This window comes from Orcinus orca, chromosome 1 (assembly GCF_937001465.1).
Source record: "Orcinus orca chromosome 1, mOrcOrc1.1, whole genome shotgun sequence".
NCBI classification, from domain to species: Eukaryota; Metazoa; Chordata; class Mammalia; order Artiodactyla; family Delphinidae; genus Orcinus; species Orcinus orca.
The window spans coordinates 180363571-180382080 of record NC_064559.1 but is presented as its reverse complement, the minus strand read 5'-3'; the positions used below and the strand labels follow the sequence as shown (position 1 = coordinate 180382080).

Sequence of the window (18510 nt, the reverse complement as noted above, 5' to 3'; positions counted from 1 at the left end):
GAAAAGACAGCAAGGGATACAGAAGGCTGTTTTAGACAGGGTCATCTGCCCCTGTGAGGTCATACTTGAACCTGAACGAAATGAAAAAAGGAAGGATTCCCCAGAGAGAGGAAACAGTAAGTACAAAAGTCATGGAGCTTGTCTGTCTTGTTTAAGAATGGCAAGGTCAGTGTGGCTGGAGCCCAATGAGTGAGATGAAGTGGTGGGAAGAGCATTTGGAGAGGTAACAGGGCAAATACAGATAGGACTTTGTAGGCTCTGGTGAGGATGACGGGGAGCCACTAGAATGTTCTGAGCAGGGGGGAGTGATGTGATCTGAACTATGTTTTGTTTTGTTTTGTTTTTAATTTATTTTGGTTGCGCCAGGTCTTAGTTGTGTCTGGCGGGCTCCTTAGTTGTGGCTCACCAGCTCCTTTAGTTGTGGCATGTGTGCTCCTTAGTTGAGGCTCGTGGGTTCCTTAGTTGTGGCATGCAAACTCTTAGTTGCAGCATGCATGTGGGATCTAGTTCCCTGACTGGGGATCGAACTCGTATCCTGTGTATTGGAAGGTGGATTCTTCACCACTGCATCACCAGGGAAGTCCCTGAACTATGTTTTAAAAGGAGTTATGTGGCTATCCTGTGGAGAACTGACTGGAGGAGGGCAAGAATAGAAATAGCTAGTTTACTGAAAAGGCGTGCGGGCTTCAGTAGTTGTGGCACGTAGGCTCAGTAGTTGTGGCTCGCAGACTCTAGAGCACAGGCTCAGTAGTTGTGGCGCATGGGCTTAGTTGCCCCGCGGCATGTGGGATCTTCCCGGACCAGAGCTCGAACTCGTGTCCCCTGCATTGGCAGGTGGATTCTTAACCATGGCGTCACCAGGGAAGTCCATGTGCATCTTTAATTTTACTAAGTGTTACACATTCTTCTCCTAAATGATGTACCAATTTATACTTCCACCAGCAGTACATAAGTTCCATTTTCCTAACTCCTAACACATGGTACTAATTTAAAATTTCTGCCAATCTGATGGGTATGAAATTATATCTCACTGTTGTTTTAATTTGTACTTTGATAGTTACAGTAAAGTTAAATATCTTGTCATGGGTTTATTGGCCATTTGGGTTTCTTTTTTTGGTGATCTACCTCAATATCCTTTCTCTACTTTTCTATTGGATTGTTTGCTTTTTTCCTTTTGATTTTGGGAACTTCTTGGGATATTAATCCTTTGATGGCTATATATATGGTGAATATTGTCTAATCTTTCGCTTGTTGTGTGCCATCTTTTAAAACTTCTGTTATTACAGAATTAACAAATTTTAATGCAGTAAAGCTAACAATATTTTGCCTTATGGTGTGTGTTTTTTGGATCTTATTTAAGAAAGTCTTCTCTATTTTGCTAACATAAAGATATTTATATTTTCTTTACTCCATCCAGCATTTAATTTTTGGATATGCTCTGAGGTAAAAATCCAATTTAACTTTTTCTTCCCCCTTTTGGAAAAAAATGTTCCAGCGCCATTTACTGAAAAGTTCACCCTTTACCTACTGACTTGTAATGCCCTCTCTATTATAAACCACGTTCCCATGGGCTAGTCTTCATTTCGGCCTCACAACCTCCACTGGCTTGCTTATTTTTCTTCTACTGGGGATGCTTTCCTTTATCGCTCTTCTCAGGGCTGCATCTCTCTCGTTCTTCAGATCGCAGCTCAAATGTCATTCCTCCATATCTAGATTATATCTACAGGTATGTCCGTCTCGGGGACCCCACGACTCCAAAAGGTCTGGAAGGACTGCAGTGGGCAGGAGCCACTGCTCAGCTGTTGCCAGGCCGTTGCCCGGGCGGCTATCGGGGAGGCCGCAGAGGGGAGGAACATCCCGAGTTCGAGTGACGGAATCCAGCGGGCGCCAGAGTCGCCCAGGGGTGCGTCACAGAGCGCGGTCGACCGGGGGCGGGGCCAGGTCTGAGTCACGTGGCTTGGTTGCCTACGCGCTGCTGGGCCGTGGGAAGATGGCGGACGGAAAGGGAGACGCCGCCGTCGCCGGGGCTGGGGCTGAGGCTCCGGCGGGAGTCGGAGCCGGAGACGGAACCGAGACAGAGTCCATGGCTCGGGGTCATAGCCCTGCATCTCCGGTGCCGGGAGCCTCAGGGCTGCGACCTTGTCTGTGGCAGCTGGAGACAGAGCTGAGGGAGCAGGAGGTGTCGGAGGTCTCATCTTTGAACTACTGCCGGAGCTTCTGCCAGGTGAGGGGCGGACTGGCTGGCTGAGGGCGGCAGGGCGGGGAGGCCAGGGGAAGAGGCCCCGGACCCGTTGCTGCAGCCGGGGCCGGACTGAAAGGCGCCACCTCCATGTCTTGCCGCGCCCCCGGGCCGGGAAGGCCCAGTTCGGAAGCCCGACCGCTGGCCCCCCTCAGCCACTGCCCGACTTCGGCCACCGCCAGGGCGGGTTGCGCTGGGTTAGACTGAGAGCCCGAAGGGCGCCGGCAGCTCCCTGGAAGGGCCGTGCCCTGTCGTCGTTGCCTGTCCCCCCGGCTGGTGGTTGGAGCGCCATTGCCTCCTGAGGGATTGATTGCTCGCTCGTTCCTTCCCGGAGATGCTTTTTTGAGTAGAGTGCAGATCTCCAAATTGTAAAACCTGGGTTTTCCTAAATAATCCGGAGATATATGTTGGGGCCAGAGACTTATGTTTGGAGTCAACGTCTTCTGGGCCCCTAAAAGGTATGACAGTTGGCTTTGAAAGACGTCTAGGGCTTTCTGCTTAAGGATTGTGGAGCTGGTTGGCTGTTTGGTTTTTGCTGCCTTTTATGGGGGGGGCATCAAAGCTGTTCTTTCGCCTCTTCTATATTCCTTTGAGAATTGTGCTGCCAGAAATGAGGCTCGTGATCCTTGTAGTGGTTATTAGGCTCTTTGAGTAGAAGAGGATTGGGAAAGATGAGGAGTGTGGTCTCTTTTGGCAGTTCTGTGACCATTTCTGTGCCGTAGTAGGTCCTAAACCTATGATTACATATTTCTTGGTATGCTTAGTTTCGTTTCCAGGATCACGCCGAGATTTTTCTTTATAATTTTAAAGATGTGCCATTATTATTTCTACGTCTGCTTGTTTGTTCTAATCAGGTTTTGGAGCCGCCCCTCTGCTTCTCACCTGGTGCACCTTAGAAAATGCAAAATAATCGTTGGCACTTGGGCTCTTAATGAGTAGTTGAGTGTGCTGAATAAATTGCGGTGTTCCACGGTTATAATTTTGAGGGACAATTTGCTCTGTTGGTCCGGAGAAGAATCAAAAATTGACTTGATTGAATGTCTTTCTCCCTCCTCTCTGCTGAGCCAGAAGCACTTCATCTCTAAATGGGTTTTGTCCTTGCTAATCTTTTCCATACGTTGTATCACTCCAGTTTTTATGTCTACAACCGTCAGCCTTTCCCTGAACTCTGAAGTACTAAGGTGTTCTTTGCTTCTTCACTAGCAGTGAACATTCTTAGTACACATATTTACTTTACAAACTTTTACTGACTCCATAGGATGGTGCCAAACACTTTACCAAGTGCTGAGGAAACGTAAATAAGACTGCACTTACCCTTGATGAGCTTACGGTTGGGAGGCGGTAGTAGAAATAACAGTATTGTCAATGCAGTTTTGGTAATGATGGAAGAGGAGGCGTTGTAGAAATACTGGGAGAGGCCAGTTTAGATGGGGTGGCCTGGGAAGGCCCTATGGCTGAAGGGATGAAAATGAGTCTTGAATATCGGGGAAGGGGGTGGTATTCCAGAGTCAAAGGTAGAGATGAGAAGGAAAACAGTGCTTTGGGAGAAGAGGGAGCTAATTGGACCCGGATTAGTGAGGAGGAGAGCAGAAAAACTGTTGGTTTTGGGTAAGCCTCCTAAGCTTGCGTTGTCTTCCTAGAAGAATAGCAAGAATGGATATAACCCATCAAATTGAAGCTTGTCAGAGGATAACATATATATATATATTCTGCTTTATGCCTACTGCTGGCAGCTCTGATTTTATTTTAACTGAATTTTAATGTATTGAGTCTTAGTGATACTTAGATATGTGAGGGCACAGAAGAATTTTAAAAAGGAAGTACTTTTGTAATTTGTCTTTCTTATGAAGTTCTTTTTTTTGGCCTGAAGTTTTCCCAAAACAATGTTTTGCACTAACAAAATAAAAGGAGTATCTGTGACGGTATGTTGTAATAGAAAGCACATTGGATTGCGAGTTAGTTGGGTCCTAATTATGACTTTACCGCTTACTAGCTAATAACCTGGGGCAAACTATGACTGTGAGATTGTTTTGTTTTCTGACCTTTATCTTGTAGTGCTTTATACAAACAGCAGACAGAAAGTTTATATTCAACCCTTCACAGTATTTATCACAATATTTTTGTTACATTTTCCCCATAGCCCAGATAAAATCAGTAGAGTATCCTTTCTTACCAGATACAGAAAAGTTTTTTAAAATTTTATGATGAAGTAGGAATAATTTCACTATCCAAATTTGGTTGAATAGCTTTTGGTTTCACATTTGAAAGGCAGAATAAAATTTATTCATCTACTGATTGTGTGTGTGCGCCTGACATTGCATTAAGTGCTGGAGATAGGAGCCTGCTCTGCAGGAGCACCTAATGAATGTGTAGAGAGATGTAGTTGTATTACATTATCATAAAGGCCTGACCTGTGCTCTCTGGGATGCTTAACTGCCACAAAATTATTTCCATCATGTGTTTACTTTAGAGATATTGTCTTAAGGACTTATACTGTGCCAAGTAGATCCCTCCTGCAACAGGCTGGGACCGTATTCTCTCTAGCTCTTGCAGCACTTAAAAGAAATGGCTCTGTCTTTGGAATTGCACCAAATCAAGAAATGAACTAACATATGAAAGGATAGAGAAGCTTGTTTCATTCTGGGCATGTTTTCAATTTTCAGAAGTTTGTGAAGATGATCAAAATGAAACTTCAGAAGTAATAGTTACTAAGAAAATGATATTTAGATGAAGTTGTAGTTCGTGAAAATTTGTATTCAGTGATTATGGGGTGTGTGTGTGTGTGTGTGTGTGTGTGTGTGTGTCCCTTCCCTCAGTTCCTTTTCTGAAAACATTGTCTGCCAGACAGTCAGTGTGGATAAGATTAACTCCAGAAAACAGTCTTTCTTTGTTTTGCTGAAAAATTGATGATATCCTCTCAAATTCTTGCTATATTTTGGGAACCCAGATTCCTGAAGTTTTCCAACTGGCTGTTGTATTTGTAACACAAATTTTGAACACTTTTTTAAAGTAGACTTCATTAATAACTTGAAATTATACTTTGAGACTATCAAGCAGAGTAGTTTTATGAGTAAACCTTGTTTATGAGACACTTTGAGTTCTGGAACTAACAGTGACTTTGTAGATTTTTAAATGTTAAATTAGGTAAGTACTGAATATTTCATTTTCCCTTAGATTAGTGATTGAGTTCAAAGGGCCTAAATCAGATGGGCATACTGGCTTTACCATTTAAACTAGCTGTGTAACCTTGGCGCATGTTATTTTCTTTAAACCTTAGTTTTCTCATTTGCAAATGGAATGATAACAGTACTTACTGTTCTCTATGTAAATACACTGTTGTGTGGACTAAATAAAACAATCTCTGTAAAAAACAATGGCCCCAGAATTATCTGAGTTATCCAGATTTCTTGGAATAAAAAGTCAACAGTCTTGCCCCCAGCTTACTTTTCAGCTCTTACCTAGCCTTTCCCATCACCCCAGTTCTACTGTTACTTATTCAGGAGTACTTGGAGTTCATGGATCAAACTGGGATCTCAGTTACTCCTATGATTAAAATTTTGCCTGTGAATTTCCAGGTGCATTATTTTGGAAAAGATGACCTTAATTTTCATTGGATTCTTCAAGATCCAAGACACGTTAGGTTTTCAGTAAATATTTCCCAAGTGACTGATCTACAAAAGGATGGAATTACTCCTTTAACAAAAACTCAGCTCATTAAGCATTTTTATGTCTTTCCCTTTCATTGTGCTGTTCTATCCTTTTCTCTCATTTTCTGCATGACAAGTTTTCCTTCTCTAGGGCCCAGTGCAAATGTTACCTTGTCTGTGAAGCTTTCTTTGATTTTACTAGATAGATTTCCTCTTAGTTGTTTGTGTTCTTTTGACACTTTGCACATACCTATGGTTTTAACTCCTTTCCTTGCTGTCACCGTCTTAGTTCAGGCTTCACAATGTCCTTTTGCAGCAACTCTTCACTAATCTTTCTTGCCTTCTTACTGGCCTTATCAGCAATGCATTTTGATGTTCCTTTTAAATTATAAACATAATCTTGTTAGTCACTTTATTCCCTAAAATTCTTCAATGGTTTTTTCCCCAAAGGCAAGATAAAATTCACACTTATCAGCCTGGCATGCAAAGTCTTTTAGGATCTGGACTTGCTCCACCCCTTACACCCAACTTTTTTTTTTTTGTCTACCTTCATCCCAGTGTTCATCTCTCAGTCCACTTGATTAACCCCAGGGTCACCCCTTCCTCATCTGCTTATTTATCCTTTAAGACGTGACTCAAATAATAAGTTTTTTAGAGCATTTTCTGATTTCAGCAGACAGAATGAGGTGATTCTTTCACTTAGAATATGGACTCCAGTAGCATCTTGTACATCGGCACGGTACCTCAATGTTTTTGTCCATGTTTATCTCTTCTATTGACTAGTAAACCAACGAGTCTTTGTTGTATACCTGGTACCTAGCAATTAATACAATGCCTGGCCCACAAAACTAATCTGTTGAATGAATTATATTGTAGGAACTTCATAATATACTCAAGAGATGAGTACTTCAAAAAAAACACCTAATGTAAAATCTAGTATGTTAAAAGGCAGTTCTACCATAAGAAATTCCTGTAAAGGAACAGGATAGGAGATTTTGGTCCTTTCTTAGAGACAATACTTGTCAACTTAGCTTACATTAATATAATAAATATAATAAAATACACATTTACATGTGCGGGTTGAGGACTAGTGTTGATGAAGGGAGAAAATAGGAGGCATTATATAGTATTGAGGAAGAGTTACCAGTCTAATAGGACAACAGTTTGGAGATGTTGAGAGAGGGAGGATCAGTCTTCCTAACTCCTTGAGGTTGGTGGCCGTGAAGACTCTTGAGCATTACCTCTTTCATTTATTTTTACCTTTTTCAATTATTTATTTTAAAGGGCTTTTATTAAATGCATTAGCTTTTCTTCTTGTGCTGCCTTCTCCTGGGAGATGTCTAAATAGGAACTAAATGACAGTTATAACAGCAAAAGCTAGCTTTTCAGTGTGTGTAACCAAAACATATTATAAATGTGACCTGTGAAGCAGTGAGAACTTTGGGTGCTGTTATTTACTGTGGTACCACCCAGTCTCTTGTACTGTGGTCCCTAGTGACTTCTGTGTCTACCTGTGGATCATGCTCTTCTGAACAATGTTAGTTAAAAAGTCTAGATAGAACACACCGCTTATTTCAAGACCGCAAAGGCATTGGCAAACTAAAATGTGCTTTGTTTTCATTCAGTTGTAGACATCTGTCATCTCTCCCAGAGGTCTTCTTTGACTATCTTATCTAAAACAGCACTTCCCCATCTTCTTTACACTGCTTTATATTTCTTTTAATCACTGACTCTGTCTGATATGTGTATTTGTCTGTATCCCCACCTGGAATGTAAGCATCATGAGGGTGTTTGTATTGTTTACCCAGTGCCTAGATAGTCCCTGGCACTTAATGGCTATTCAATCAGTATTTATTGATCTTTTATCTCCTTCCTTCCATAAATCCCTGACTAGACTTCTTAAGAGTAACAAGCAAGACTTAGCTTATCTTTATCAAGAAATAGGAACTTTTCTTGTCAGCAGGTTTATGCTGCTTCCTAGTAGGGATCAGGTTTTATTGTTCTTTGTATCTTGATTAACTAAGAGTAGAACCTCATTTTAATTTTATTTATATTTTCTAAGAACTTCCCCTGGTTGCTTATATTCCACAAATATTTAAAGTAATGAATTTTTCAGCAAACTTTCTTAGCCAGATTGAAGCATTTATTTTGGATATGATTGACACCATACTTTACAACCCAAACATAGATTGCAAGATGGTATAAAAAATAGATTCCTAAAACTTTCATTGCTGACATAAGCAACATAGAAACCATATGAAAAAATAGAGGGATATTTAATTTATTGAGCATCTTTTGTGTGCCAGGCACTTGGGTAGGTGGTGGTATTTTCCTTTTACGGTAGAAAACAGACCCAGGGAAATTACGAAACTTTCCCAGGATCACACAGCTGTGGCGAAGTCTTTGACTCCAGAGCCCATGCTGTTTTTCTTATATCAGCATTTCCTAAATTATGTTTTGTTCCATGAAATATATGTATGCATAAGCACTTCTTGAAATAAGGATTATTTGTTCATATAAGTTGGGAAAATGTTGGGATAAACGTTTTTTGTTGTTGTTGTGTTCTGTGTTGTTTTGTTTTGTTTTTGCGGTACGTGGGCCTCTCACTGTTGTGGCCTCTCCCGTTGCGGAGCACAGGCTCCGGACGCGCAGGCCCAGCGGCCATGGCTCACGGGCCCAGGCGCTCCGCGGCATGTGGGATCTTCCCGGACCGGGGCACAAACCCGTGTCCCCTGCATCGGCAGGCGGACTCTCAACCATTGCGCCACCAGGGAAGCCCAGTGCTGTTGTTGTTTTTTAATTAATTAATTAATTTTTGGCTGCTTTGGATCCTTGTTGCTGCGCACAGTCCCCCTCTAGCTGCGGTGTCTTTGCCGCAGTGCGTGGGCCTCTCAGTGCGGTGGCTTCTCCCGTTACGGAGCACGGGCTCCAGGCAAGTGGGCTCAGTAGTCGTGGCTCGTGGGCTCTAGAGCGCAGGCTCAGTAGTTGTGGTGCACGGGCCCAGCTGCTCCGCGGCACGTGGGATCTTCCCGGACCAGGAACCGAACCCGTGTCCCCTGCATTAGCAGGCGGACTCTCAACCACTGCGCCACCAGAGCAGTCCCTAAACATTTTTTTAATATGACACATTGTGACTCTTCTAGAGAGACATTTAAGTATTGTACAACATTTGCCAAAATTAAGGTGTCTAAAACATTTAACATTTGGGAGATTGGGATTGACACATATACACTATTTATACCATGTATAAAATAGATAACTAATGAGAACATACTGTATAGCCCAGGGAACTCTACTTAATGCACTGTGGTGATCTAAATGGGAAGGAAATCCAAAAAAGAAGGGATATGTGTATATGTATAGCTGATTCATTTTGCTGTACAGTGGAAACTAACACAACATTGTAAAGCAACTATACTCCAATAAAAATTAATTTAAAAAAATAAATGAAACATTTTGCCATGTTCTAAACCTTATGTCAGCCCCCAGATCACATGCTTTACTTTCATTATAGTAAAGCAAATTAGTGTGGTGAGGAGTTGATTGCTTTATGTTTCTGCACACCACCGAGTTTTGATTTCCTGTTGTTAGCCTAAACATGACTGTGAGCTTTTTTTTTTCCTTTTTGGCTGCATTGGGTCTTTGTTGCTGCGCGTGGACTTTCTCTAGTTGCGGCGAGCAGAGGCTACTCTTTGTTGCAGTGTGCGAGCTTCTCATTGCGGTGGCTTCTCTTGTTGTGGAGCACAGGCTCTAGGCACGTGGGCTTCAGTAGTTGTGGCACGTGGGCTCAGTAGTTGTGGCACGCGGGCTCAGTAGTTGCGGCTCATGGGCTCTAGAGTGCAGGCTCAGTAGTTGTGACGCACAGGCTTAGTTGCCCTGTGGCATGTGGGATCTTCCTTGACCAGGGATTGAACCCGTGTCTCCTGCATTGGCAGGTGGATTCTTAACCACTCTGCCACCAGGGAAGTCCTGACTGTGAGCATTTTATAAAACCAATTTCCCTCCAAAGTTTTCGCAGGTGTTAGATTATACTTATTGTCCCAAATGAAAAATATTTTAATGTATTATAATTTTTTGGAAGTTGAGAATGAATTACATTTCAGACATATTTTGAGTTCAAGTTTATTTATTCATCTAGGTTTACCTATATTTCTGCACATAGCAAGCTTGGGAACTACTGATGTATTTGTCTTTTCTCCTCACTTTTGTGCTGCGCCTGATTTCGCTAATGTGTTTTTTAGAGGACTTTTCTTATTCTTTTTTGGGGGGATCTAGTAGCTTATTGTGCTGACATTTGATCTCATTGTATTTTTACTCCCAAAGAAATAACCTGAGTGTGTCACATTAGCCAGTACAGTAATGCCTTCTAATATGGACACTTATAAGAATTATTACCAGATATGATAGAATGAATGACTTAGCTTGGGAATTGTATTTTTATGATATATGGTTGTGTAAAACAGGCATATTTTCATTTGGGATTTCATTTTCTTTTTTCCATATGTATGTTTAAAATATATAAGGTATCCTGGGCTTCCCTGGTGGCACAGTGGTTGAGAGTCCGCCTGCCAATGCAGGGGACACGGGTTCGTGCCCCGGTCTGGGAAGATCCCACATGCCGCGGAGCGGCTAGGCCCGTGAGCCATGGCTGCTGAGCCTGCGCGTCCGGAGCCTGTACTCCACAACGGGAGAGGCCACAACAGTGAGTGGCCCGCGTACCGCCAAAAAAAAAAAAAAAAAAAAAATATATATATATATATATATAAGGTATCTTAAAGAAATAAAACTAATTATATATAGTTTTTGTTTTTTGTGACTCCAAACTGATACATGCACATTCTAGAAGCTTAAGACAAGATGTATAAATGCATAAAGTAAAAAGTGAAAGTACCATGTAGCCTCACTGTTAATAACTTGATGTATTATTCTGATTTTTGGAAAAGCACATATAGTATATGTGTGTATATAAATATTAAAACTTTTAGTTGCCCAAGCAACTCATGAACACATTCTAATTGTAAAAACCTAGAATAACGTAAAAGAAGAGAAAGTTAAGATGAAAACTACCATATACTCCCTATACTTCAGTACTACATTTTCTTAGGTTAACAGTTTGGGAATGTATACTTACAGAATTTTTCCATATGATATGTATTATTTTTAGAAAAATACTGTCAAGTTTATATACTAAAACTTGCTTATTTCATTTAATATATTGTAGATATCTTTTCACATGGAACACACACATATTAACTACATTAAAAAAACTGCATAGTATTCCATTGAAAACTGCATTGATTTTATTTTTATTTTTTAATTAATTTATTTTTGGCTGCGTTGGGTCTTTATTGCTGTGCACGGGTCTTTCTCTAGTTGCGGTGAGCGGGGGCTGAGCGGGGGCTACTCTTCATCGCTGTGCGTGGGCTTCTCATTGCGGTGGCTTCTCTTGTTGTGGAGCGTGGGCTCTAGGTTCATGGGCTTCAGTAGTTGTGGCTCGCGGGCTCTAGAGCTCAGGCTCAGTAGTTGTGGCTCACGGGCTTAGTTTCTCCACGGCATGTGGGATCTTCCTGGATCAGGGCTTGAACCCATGTCCCCTGCATTGGCAGGCGGATTCTTAACCACTGTGCCACCAGGGAAGTCCAAAACTGCATTGATTTTAAATTATGCAAGTAGCAAAACCTTCAACACTCTTTTTTTTTTTTCTAATTTATATTTATTTATTTATTTGGCTGCGTTGGGTCTTCGCTGCTGTGTGCAGGCTTTCTCTAGTTGCAGTGAGCAGGGCCTGCTCTTCGTTGCAGTGCGCGGGCTTCTCATTGTTGTGGCTTCTCTTGCTGTGGAGCATGGGCTCTAGGTGTGCAGGCTTCAGTAGTTGTGGCTCATGGGCTCTAGAGCGCAGGCTCAGTAGTTGTGGCACATGTGCTTAGTTGTTCCGCAGCATGTGGGATCTTCCCGGACCAGGGCTTGAACCTATGTCCTGTGTACTGGCAGGCAGATTCTTTTTTTTTTTTGCGGTACGTGGGCCTCTCACTGTTGTGGCCTCTCCCGTTGCAGAGCACAGGCTCCGGACGCGCAGGCTCAGTGGCCATGGCTCACGGGCCAAGCTGCTCCGCGGCATGTGGGATCTTCCTGGACCGGGGCACGAACCCGCGTCCCCTGCATCGGCAGGCGGACTCTCAACCACTGCGCCACCAGGGAAGCCCACTGGCAGGCAGATTCTTAACCACTGTGCCATCAGGGAAGTCCCAAAACCTTCAACACTCTTAATTAAAAAATTTTTAAAACTGTAAAAGCTATGCTCAAGGCAGAATATATGAAGCTACAGAAAGGTTTTAGGAAAAAGTAGAAGCCCTTTCTTGCCTTCAGTTCCTCCAGTCACTCCCCACAGCAGTTAACGGTGTCTTATGTGTTCTTAAAAATTAAAATGCACACTCTTCTGCAATTTATATTTTAATTAATTAATTTTTGAAAAGAGTTATTATTTTTTTAATTTATTTTTGGCTGCGTCGGGTCATAGTTGTAGCACTTGGGATCTTCCTTGAGGCATGCGGGATCTTTTGTTGCGGCGCATGGGCTCTTCGTTGTAGTGCACAAGCTTCTCTCTAGTTGTGGTGTGCGGGTTTTCTTTTCTCTAGTTGTGGCGCGCAGTCTCCAGGGCGCATGGGCTCTGTAGTTTGCAGCACGCAGGCTCTAGTTGAGGCACACGAGCTCGGTAGTTGTGGCGCACGGGCTTAGTTGCCCCGCGGCGTGTGGGATCTTAGCTCCCTGACTAGGGATAGAACTCGCATCCCCTGCATTGATTGTAAGGCGGATTCTTTATCACTGGACCACTAGGGAAGTCCCTACATTTTGATTTAATATACTGAGGACAACTTTCTGTATCAGTACACGTTGAACATTACCATAATTAAATAATTTGTATTCTTTTTTGTTGTTACCGCAAATAATGTTGAAGTGAACAACCTTAAACATTAAGCATTAGTTATTTATATCCATAGCATAAATTCCTGGCATTGACATTACAGTACTGGACTAAAGAGAATGTTTTTTTAAAATTTTGATAGATACTGGCCTACGAGAAGTTGAGTATGTACTTCCACCAATAGTGTTATGGAGTCCCTGTTTCACTATATCCTTGCCAACCCTGGTATTACTAAACTTTTTAATATTTGCCCATCTGATAGTGGCAGATAATTGCTATCACACTATTAATTTGTATTTTAACAGCATTAAAAAAATTTATATATTCATTTATTTTGGCTGCGCCGGGTATTAGTTTTGGCACACGGGATCTTCGTTGTGGCATGCGGGATCTTTAGTTGTGGCATGTTGGCTTTGTAGTTGCGGCATACGTGCTTCTTAGTTGCAGCATGTGAACACGTAGTTGCGGCATGCATGCGGGATCTAGTTCCCCAACCAGGAATTGAACCTGGACCCCTGCATTGGGAGCACGGAGTCTTACCCACTGGACCACCAGGGAAGTCCTTGTTATTTTTTCATGTGTATTAGATATTTACTTTTTTTTCCTGTGAGGTTTGTCTTTACCTTTTTTTTTTTTAACATACTTCTGTTTTAAAATGTTATTATTTAAAAGTCATTAAAATTTGGTTGTGTCTAATGATCGAGTGTGACCTTGTAATCTTAAGATTCCATGCTGCTTTGAGGTTCTCAAGAAGCAGAACATACTACAGAGAGTTAGTTGCAGCCTAACCTGAGGCCATCAGAATGTATCATACAATTTAGTGATTGATTGTTGTTGTGAGAGATTTGTCAGTGTACTTATTTCCAACAAACATTTATTGATCATTACTACTTTGGGGAGATTTGGGAATCTTTGGGAAGACTGAGTCATAGCTGAATAAATGGAAAGACCCTAGTGCATTACATTAGCTAACTCTTTCTTGTGTTGTTATCTTTATATGTTTTCAGATAAAGTGTCACTGAATGGATGTATTACCTTGCACCAAATCAGTTTGTTATGGGGCCTCAAATTGCTGCTTAAATGAGATGGCCTTTTAGGTGTGATTCTCCTCTAAAACTACATAAGTGTACTGGGAAACATTTGCTAAGGATTATTTTCTAAGTCACCTCCAAACATTTGCCTTGTGTATCCTTATTGAAATAAATAAATTTTAAATGTTCTATTTATGCAGTACCAATATATAAATTACAAGCAAACACAGAAGTATAAAAGGGATGAGACTTTTAAAACTAATTTAAATAAAAGTTTCAATATTATATTTCTGCCCCTTGATGGGTTATCATTTACACCTTTAGGGTAAGTGCCCATCCCAGTGGAAACCACTCTACTAATTTGAGCTGAAATTATTTGTTTACATTAGTTGTTATGCTCACTATCCTTATTTGACTCTTTCCTTCATAATGAAAGCTTGATTTTGGTAAATGAAAATGTTAAACCTAGAGCAAATTATCCAATGAAGTTCTAACAGTAAATGTGGGTAAAACATCATGTTTCGTCAATATTACGTTTTATTGTCTTATGAAATGGAGAACATATACAATAGAAAGTACATTTTAAGTTTGAAGTTAAGAGGTTTCGGTTTAAATCCTCATTCCAACACTTTTGTGATCTTAAACCTTGCCGTGAGTCTATATTCTTGTCTATAAAATTGGGGGTAATAGAAAGCTACCCCGTAGGTTGTTGTGAGGATCAAATGGGACAATATTACAGTACCCGTAGCATAGTTTTTGGTAGCAGCAGATAGGTACCCAGCGTGTCTGTCTCCTTATTTTGTTTCTATACTGAATATTTTTTTTTTTGTTGGTTTTTTTTTTTGGTTTTTTTTTTCCGGTACGCGGGCCTCTCACTGCTGTGGCCTCTCCCTCTGCAGATGCACAGGCCCAGCGGCCATGGCTCACGGGCCCAGCCGCTCCGCGGCATGTGGGATCTTCCCGGACTGGGGCACGAACCTGTGTTCCCTGCATCGGCAGGCGGACTCTCAAAGAAGTATTTCATGTAGCGTGGTTTTCCTCCATTTTCCTGTCAATGTAGAGCTCACTGAAAGAAAAAAGTTACCTAAATGCTTTCAGAGCATTTGCTAACATAGTTTTAGATTCAGAGAGCCTATGATGAGTTTTGTAGACTGGAAGTGTAATTTACAGTAACTTTCTATTACATTGAAGCAATATGGATGCCTTTTGGGGTTTATAGTAGGTATAATGCGTTTGATGTGTTGCAACTAATAGTTCGTTCTATATGAAATATTTTTTATTCATTTGGCTGTTGGCTTTAACTTGGTTTATTGTTTGGCATTTAAATTTTGTGTTTCATTTTATTGAAATGTGCATATATCGAAAGTGATTTGACTTTGTAACATGGATTTGAGTTCTTGGGAAAAAGTTGGCCATGTTTTCATAAAATTGTAGAATCTTATGTTTGGGGGAAGAACTTTGGAGGTTTTCTGCCCCATTCCCTTTCCAGTTTAAAACTTGTAAGTTAGAAACTCCCTCTCAGTCGAGGATGTTAGCCGAGGATCAGAATAATTATATCAATATTGTGTGATATTATATAACAGCTGTAATATCAATAAAGTTCTGAACTTTGACATATCTATTTACTATCAAGCAAAACTGATTATCATTGTAATCTGATGTGAGCACCTTTCTAAAAAATACTGTGATCTTAAGCATTTTCTTTTTAAAATTCCCACAAGTGCAGTTTGGTCAATATTATGCTGCTCTCCTCCTTTACAGGGTTTGAAGGAAGCAGTGAGAATTTGGGAGTTCAATCTACTTAGTTGAATTTGTTTTAGTATACAGGCATATTTCATGCTAATCAAAGATATGTATCGGAAAAATTGTCTTAATCGAACTTCAAAAATAAGTTAGCATATCCTTTAATAATTGGGCAAAGAATCAAAAGCAAATAATTACAAAATACGTGTTATGTGCTACTTGGGGTTCTGGTCTGCAGTGAGCTTATTGTCTAGTGGAGAAGATAAATATTAAGCAGTTTTTCCTGTTACATATGCTTATTGGTACAAAAGAGCAGTAGTCAGTGTTTGACGGTTATATGTATTTATCTACCTTCCAACTAGTTTGTCCTTAGGTAACACGAACATAAGCAAAACAATTCCCTTGCTTAACTATTACATAATAATTTTTAGGTCTAACATAAATGGTTTTGAGTAAGCAACATTATTGCTCTTTCCAATTGGTATAGATTATAAAGAAATGATTTTCCGTGCCACTTTTCTATAATCGGCTTCATTAGTGTTTGTTGCCAAACTGAAAATTTGAAGCAAGTGTATGGTTAAGAAGGGAAGACCCTACTAATTTAAGGGAGTGCAGGAATGCCAGGAATCCGTCTTGGACTAGATGAGGGCTTTTATAAGATATTTTAGATTTGGAAATGCCAAAAAATAAGTACCCTTTGAACACCCCAGAGCCATAAAACATTTGAGCACAGGAGATTATTACAAAGAATTAGAAAGCTTTTGTTTATGTATATAAGGCATATGTACCAAATTGTATTTATTGGGGTTATTTGGCGATAGAGAGTAGCGGTAGAATTAGATGGCACTGGTGTGATCTTTCACTTCTTTGTTGCATAGAAAATTTTAAAGTGGGGGAATTATGAGTGGATTTTCCCTTTTTGGTGTATTTCAGTATTTTTCAAATTAAATTTAAACAGGCAAAGAGGTAGTACTATATGTATTGGTATGAAAGGGTACCCAAGATCTGTTGTTTTAGAAACAGAAAACTATATAGTATCCCATTTCATAAAGCAATGATGTATAGAAAAAGTTTTGAAAGACAGTTAAAGTGTTATCATTTGTTGCATTTCAGTGAAGAATAAGTGGGACGTTCACTTTATGTTTCTTGTGTTTTTGTACGGTTTATACTTATATATTACCCTTTTTAATTAATTTTCATTTTATCAACTATTGTTTCAGTACTTGTCTTTGCTTCTTTCCTTTGTTAGATACTGTTTCCTAGCCCTCCTGTCTTTGTCTTGTTTTACTCCCCTATTTGGGGTGTGAGGAGTTACCCTCCAGTAGCTTCCTGAGGAGGTTTCCCCTCTCTTTTGTGTTAGTTAGGCTGGGTGTAGGAATCTAGGTTGAAAATCAGTTTTGCTCAGAACTTTGAATGGTATGTTACTTTTCAAAAAAATCAAATATTTCCAGGATACAGGTAGTAAAGTGCATACTAAAATGAACACAACCTAAGAAATAAAATAATTGAAGCTACCTATGTACCCTGTTACAGACATCATCTCCCTCCCACCATCATCCTGATTTTGCTATTTAATCTCTCTCCTCCATCTCTTTACTTTGTATTTGTGTATTTTAATATAATGTGTAATATTATTTCTTATATTTTTCAGCTTTGCTTAAATGATGTACTGTATGTATTCTGAAGCTTTTTGAATTCAACATAATGTTTCTAAGGTGTATCTAGTGTGTATGTATAGTTTTTGGTATGTATAGTCTTGATACTTTCATTTTTCACTGGTGTGTAGTATTTCATTATGTAAATATATCAGTTCATTTGTCCATTCTTTTACTGATGGATTTAGAGGCATTTACATTAACTGCTGGGGTAGATATCTTTTCCTTATATGTTTATACATGGCTGCAAGAATTTCTTTTAGGGTATATGCTTACAGTGGAATTGCTAGCTTCATATATAAGCCTATCTTCAACTATAATAAATACTGCCAAGTTACTCTCCAAAGTATTTGTAGCAGTTTATGCAGTTATCAGTGTATGAAAGTTACCATTGCCCTTCATTCTTGCCAATACTTTGTATAGTCGACAGTTTAATTGTAGCCGTTCTGATGGATAGACTGTGGTATCTCATTGTGGTTTTAATTTTTTTTTCTGTTTACTTGTGAGGAGTTGCTTATCTTTTTGGTTATATTTATTGCTATTCAGATTTCCTCTTTTCTGAATTACTTTTTCCTGTTTTTTGCTCATTTTTCATTTGGGTTTTCTTAACAGTTTTTATGAAATTATATTCTAGATATGAATTTTTTGTTGGTCATTACTTTGGAATTATCTTTTCTTCTGTTTATCTTTTCACTTTTTATATCATTATTTTTAACGTAATTTTTAAACTTTTTTTTAACATTTCATTTATTTTTGGCTGCATTGGTCTTCATTGCTGCACGTGGGCTTTCTCTGGTTGCGGCGAGTGGGGGCTCTTCATTGCGATGCAGTGACTTCCCTTGTGGAGCACGGGCTCTAGGCATGTGGGCTTCAGTAGTTGTAGCACGCAGGCTCAGGAGGTGTGACTCCCGGGCTTAGTTGCTCCACGGCATGTGGGATCTTCCCAGACCAGGGCTTGAACCCATGTCCCCTGCATTGGCAGGAGGATTCTTAATCACTGTGCCACCAGGGAAGTCCCTTATATTATTTTTATGCACAGAATTTTTACACTTTATTGCAGTAAAAATAGTAAATCTGACAATTGAAATGTAAAATTTATTTAAATTCCTTTTATGATTTTGTGCATTTTGTGGAGCATTGTGTTTTTTTAAAAAAAGCTTTATTGAGGTATAATTGACATACAGTAAACTGCTCATATTTAAAATGAAAAATTTGATAAGCTTTGGCATATCTGTATACCCAGGAAACCACAATCAAGATAACAAATGTATCC

General features: G+C 40.1%; 1 protein-coding gene across 1 annotated transcript in view; it reads left to right on the top strand.

Annotated features, from left to right (window-relative positions):
- The first annotated feature begins 1965 nt into the window (after positions 1–1965).
- The window catches only part of RLF (RLF zinc finger), an 83397-nt gene continuing 66852 nt past the window's right edge, over positions 1966–18510 (top strand). The window contains exon 1 of the mRNA XM_004266397.4: positions 1966–2224. Within this exon, the coding sequence (XP_004266445.1) occupies positions 1991–2224 (234 nt within the window). The 5' untranslated portion in view covers positions 1966–1990. The remainder of the gene's footprint in view (positions 2225–18510) is intronic.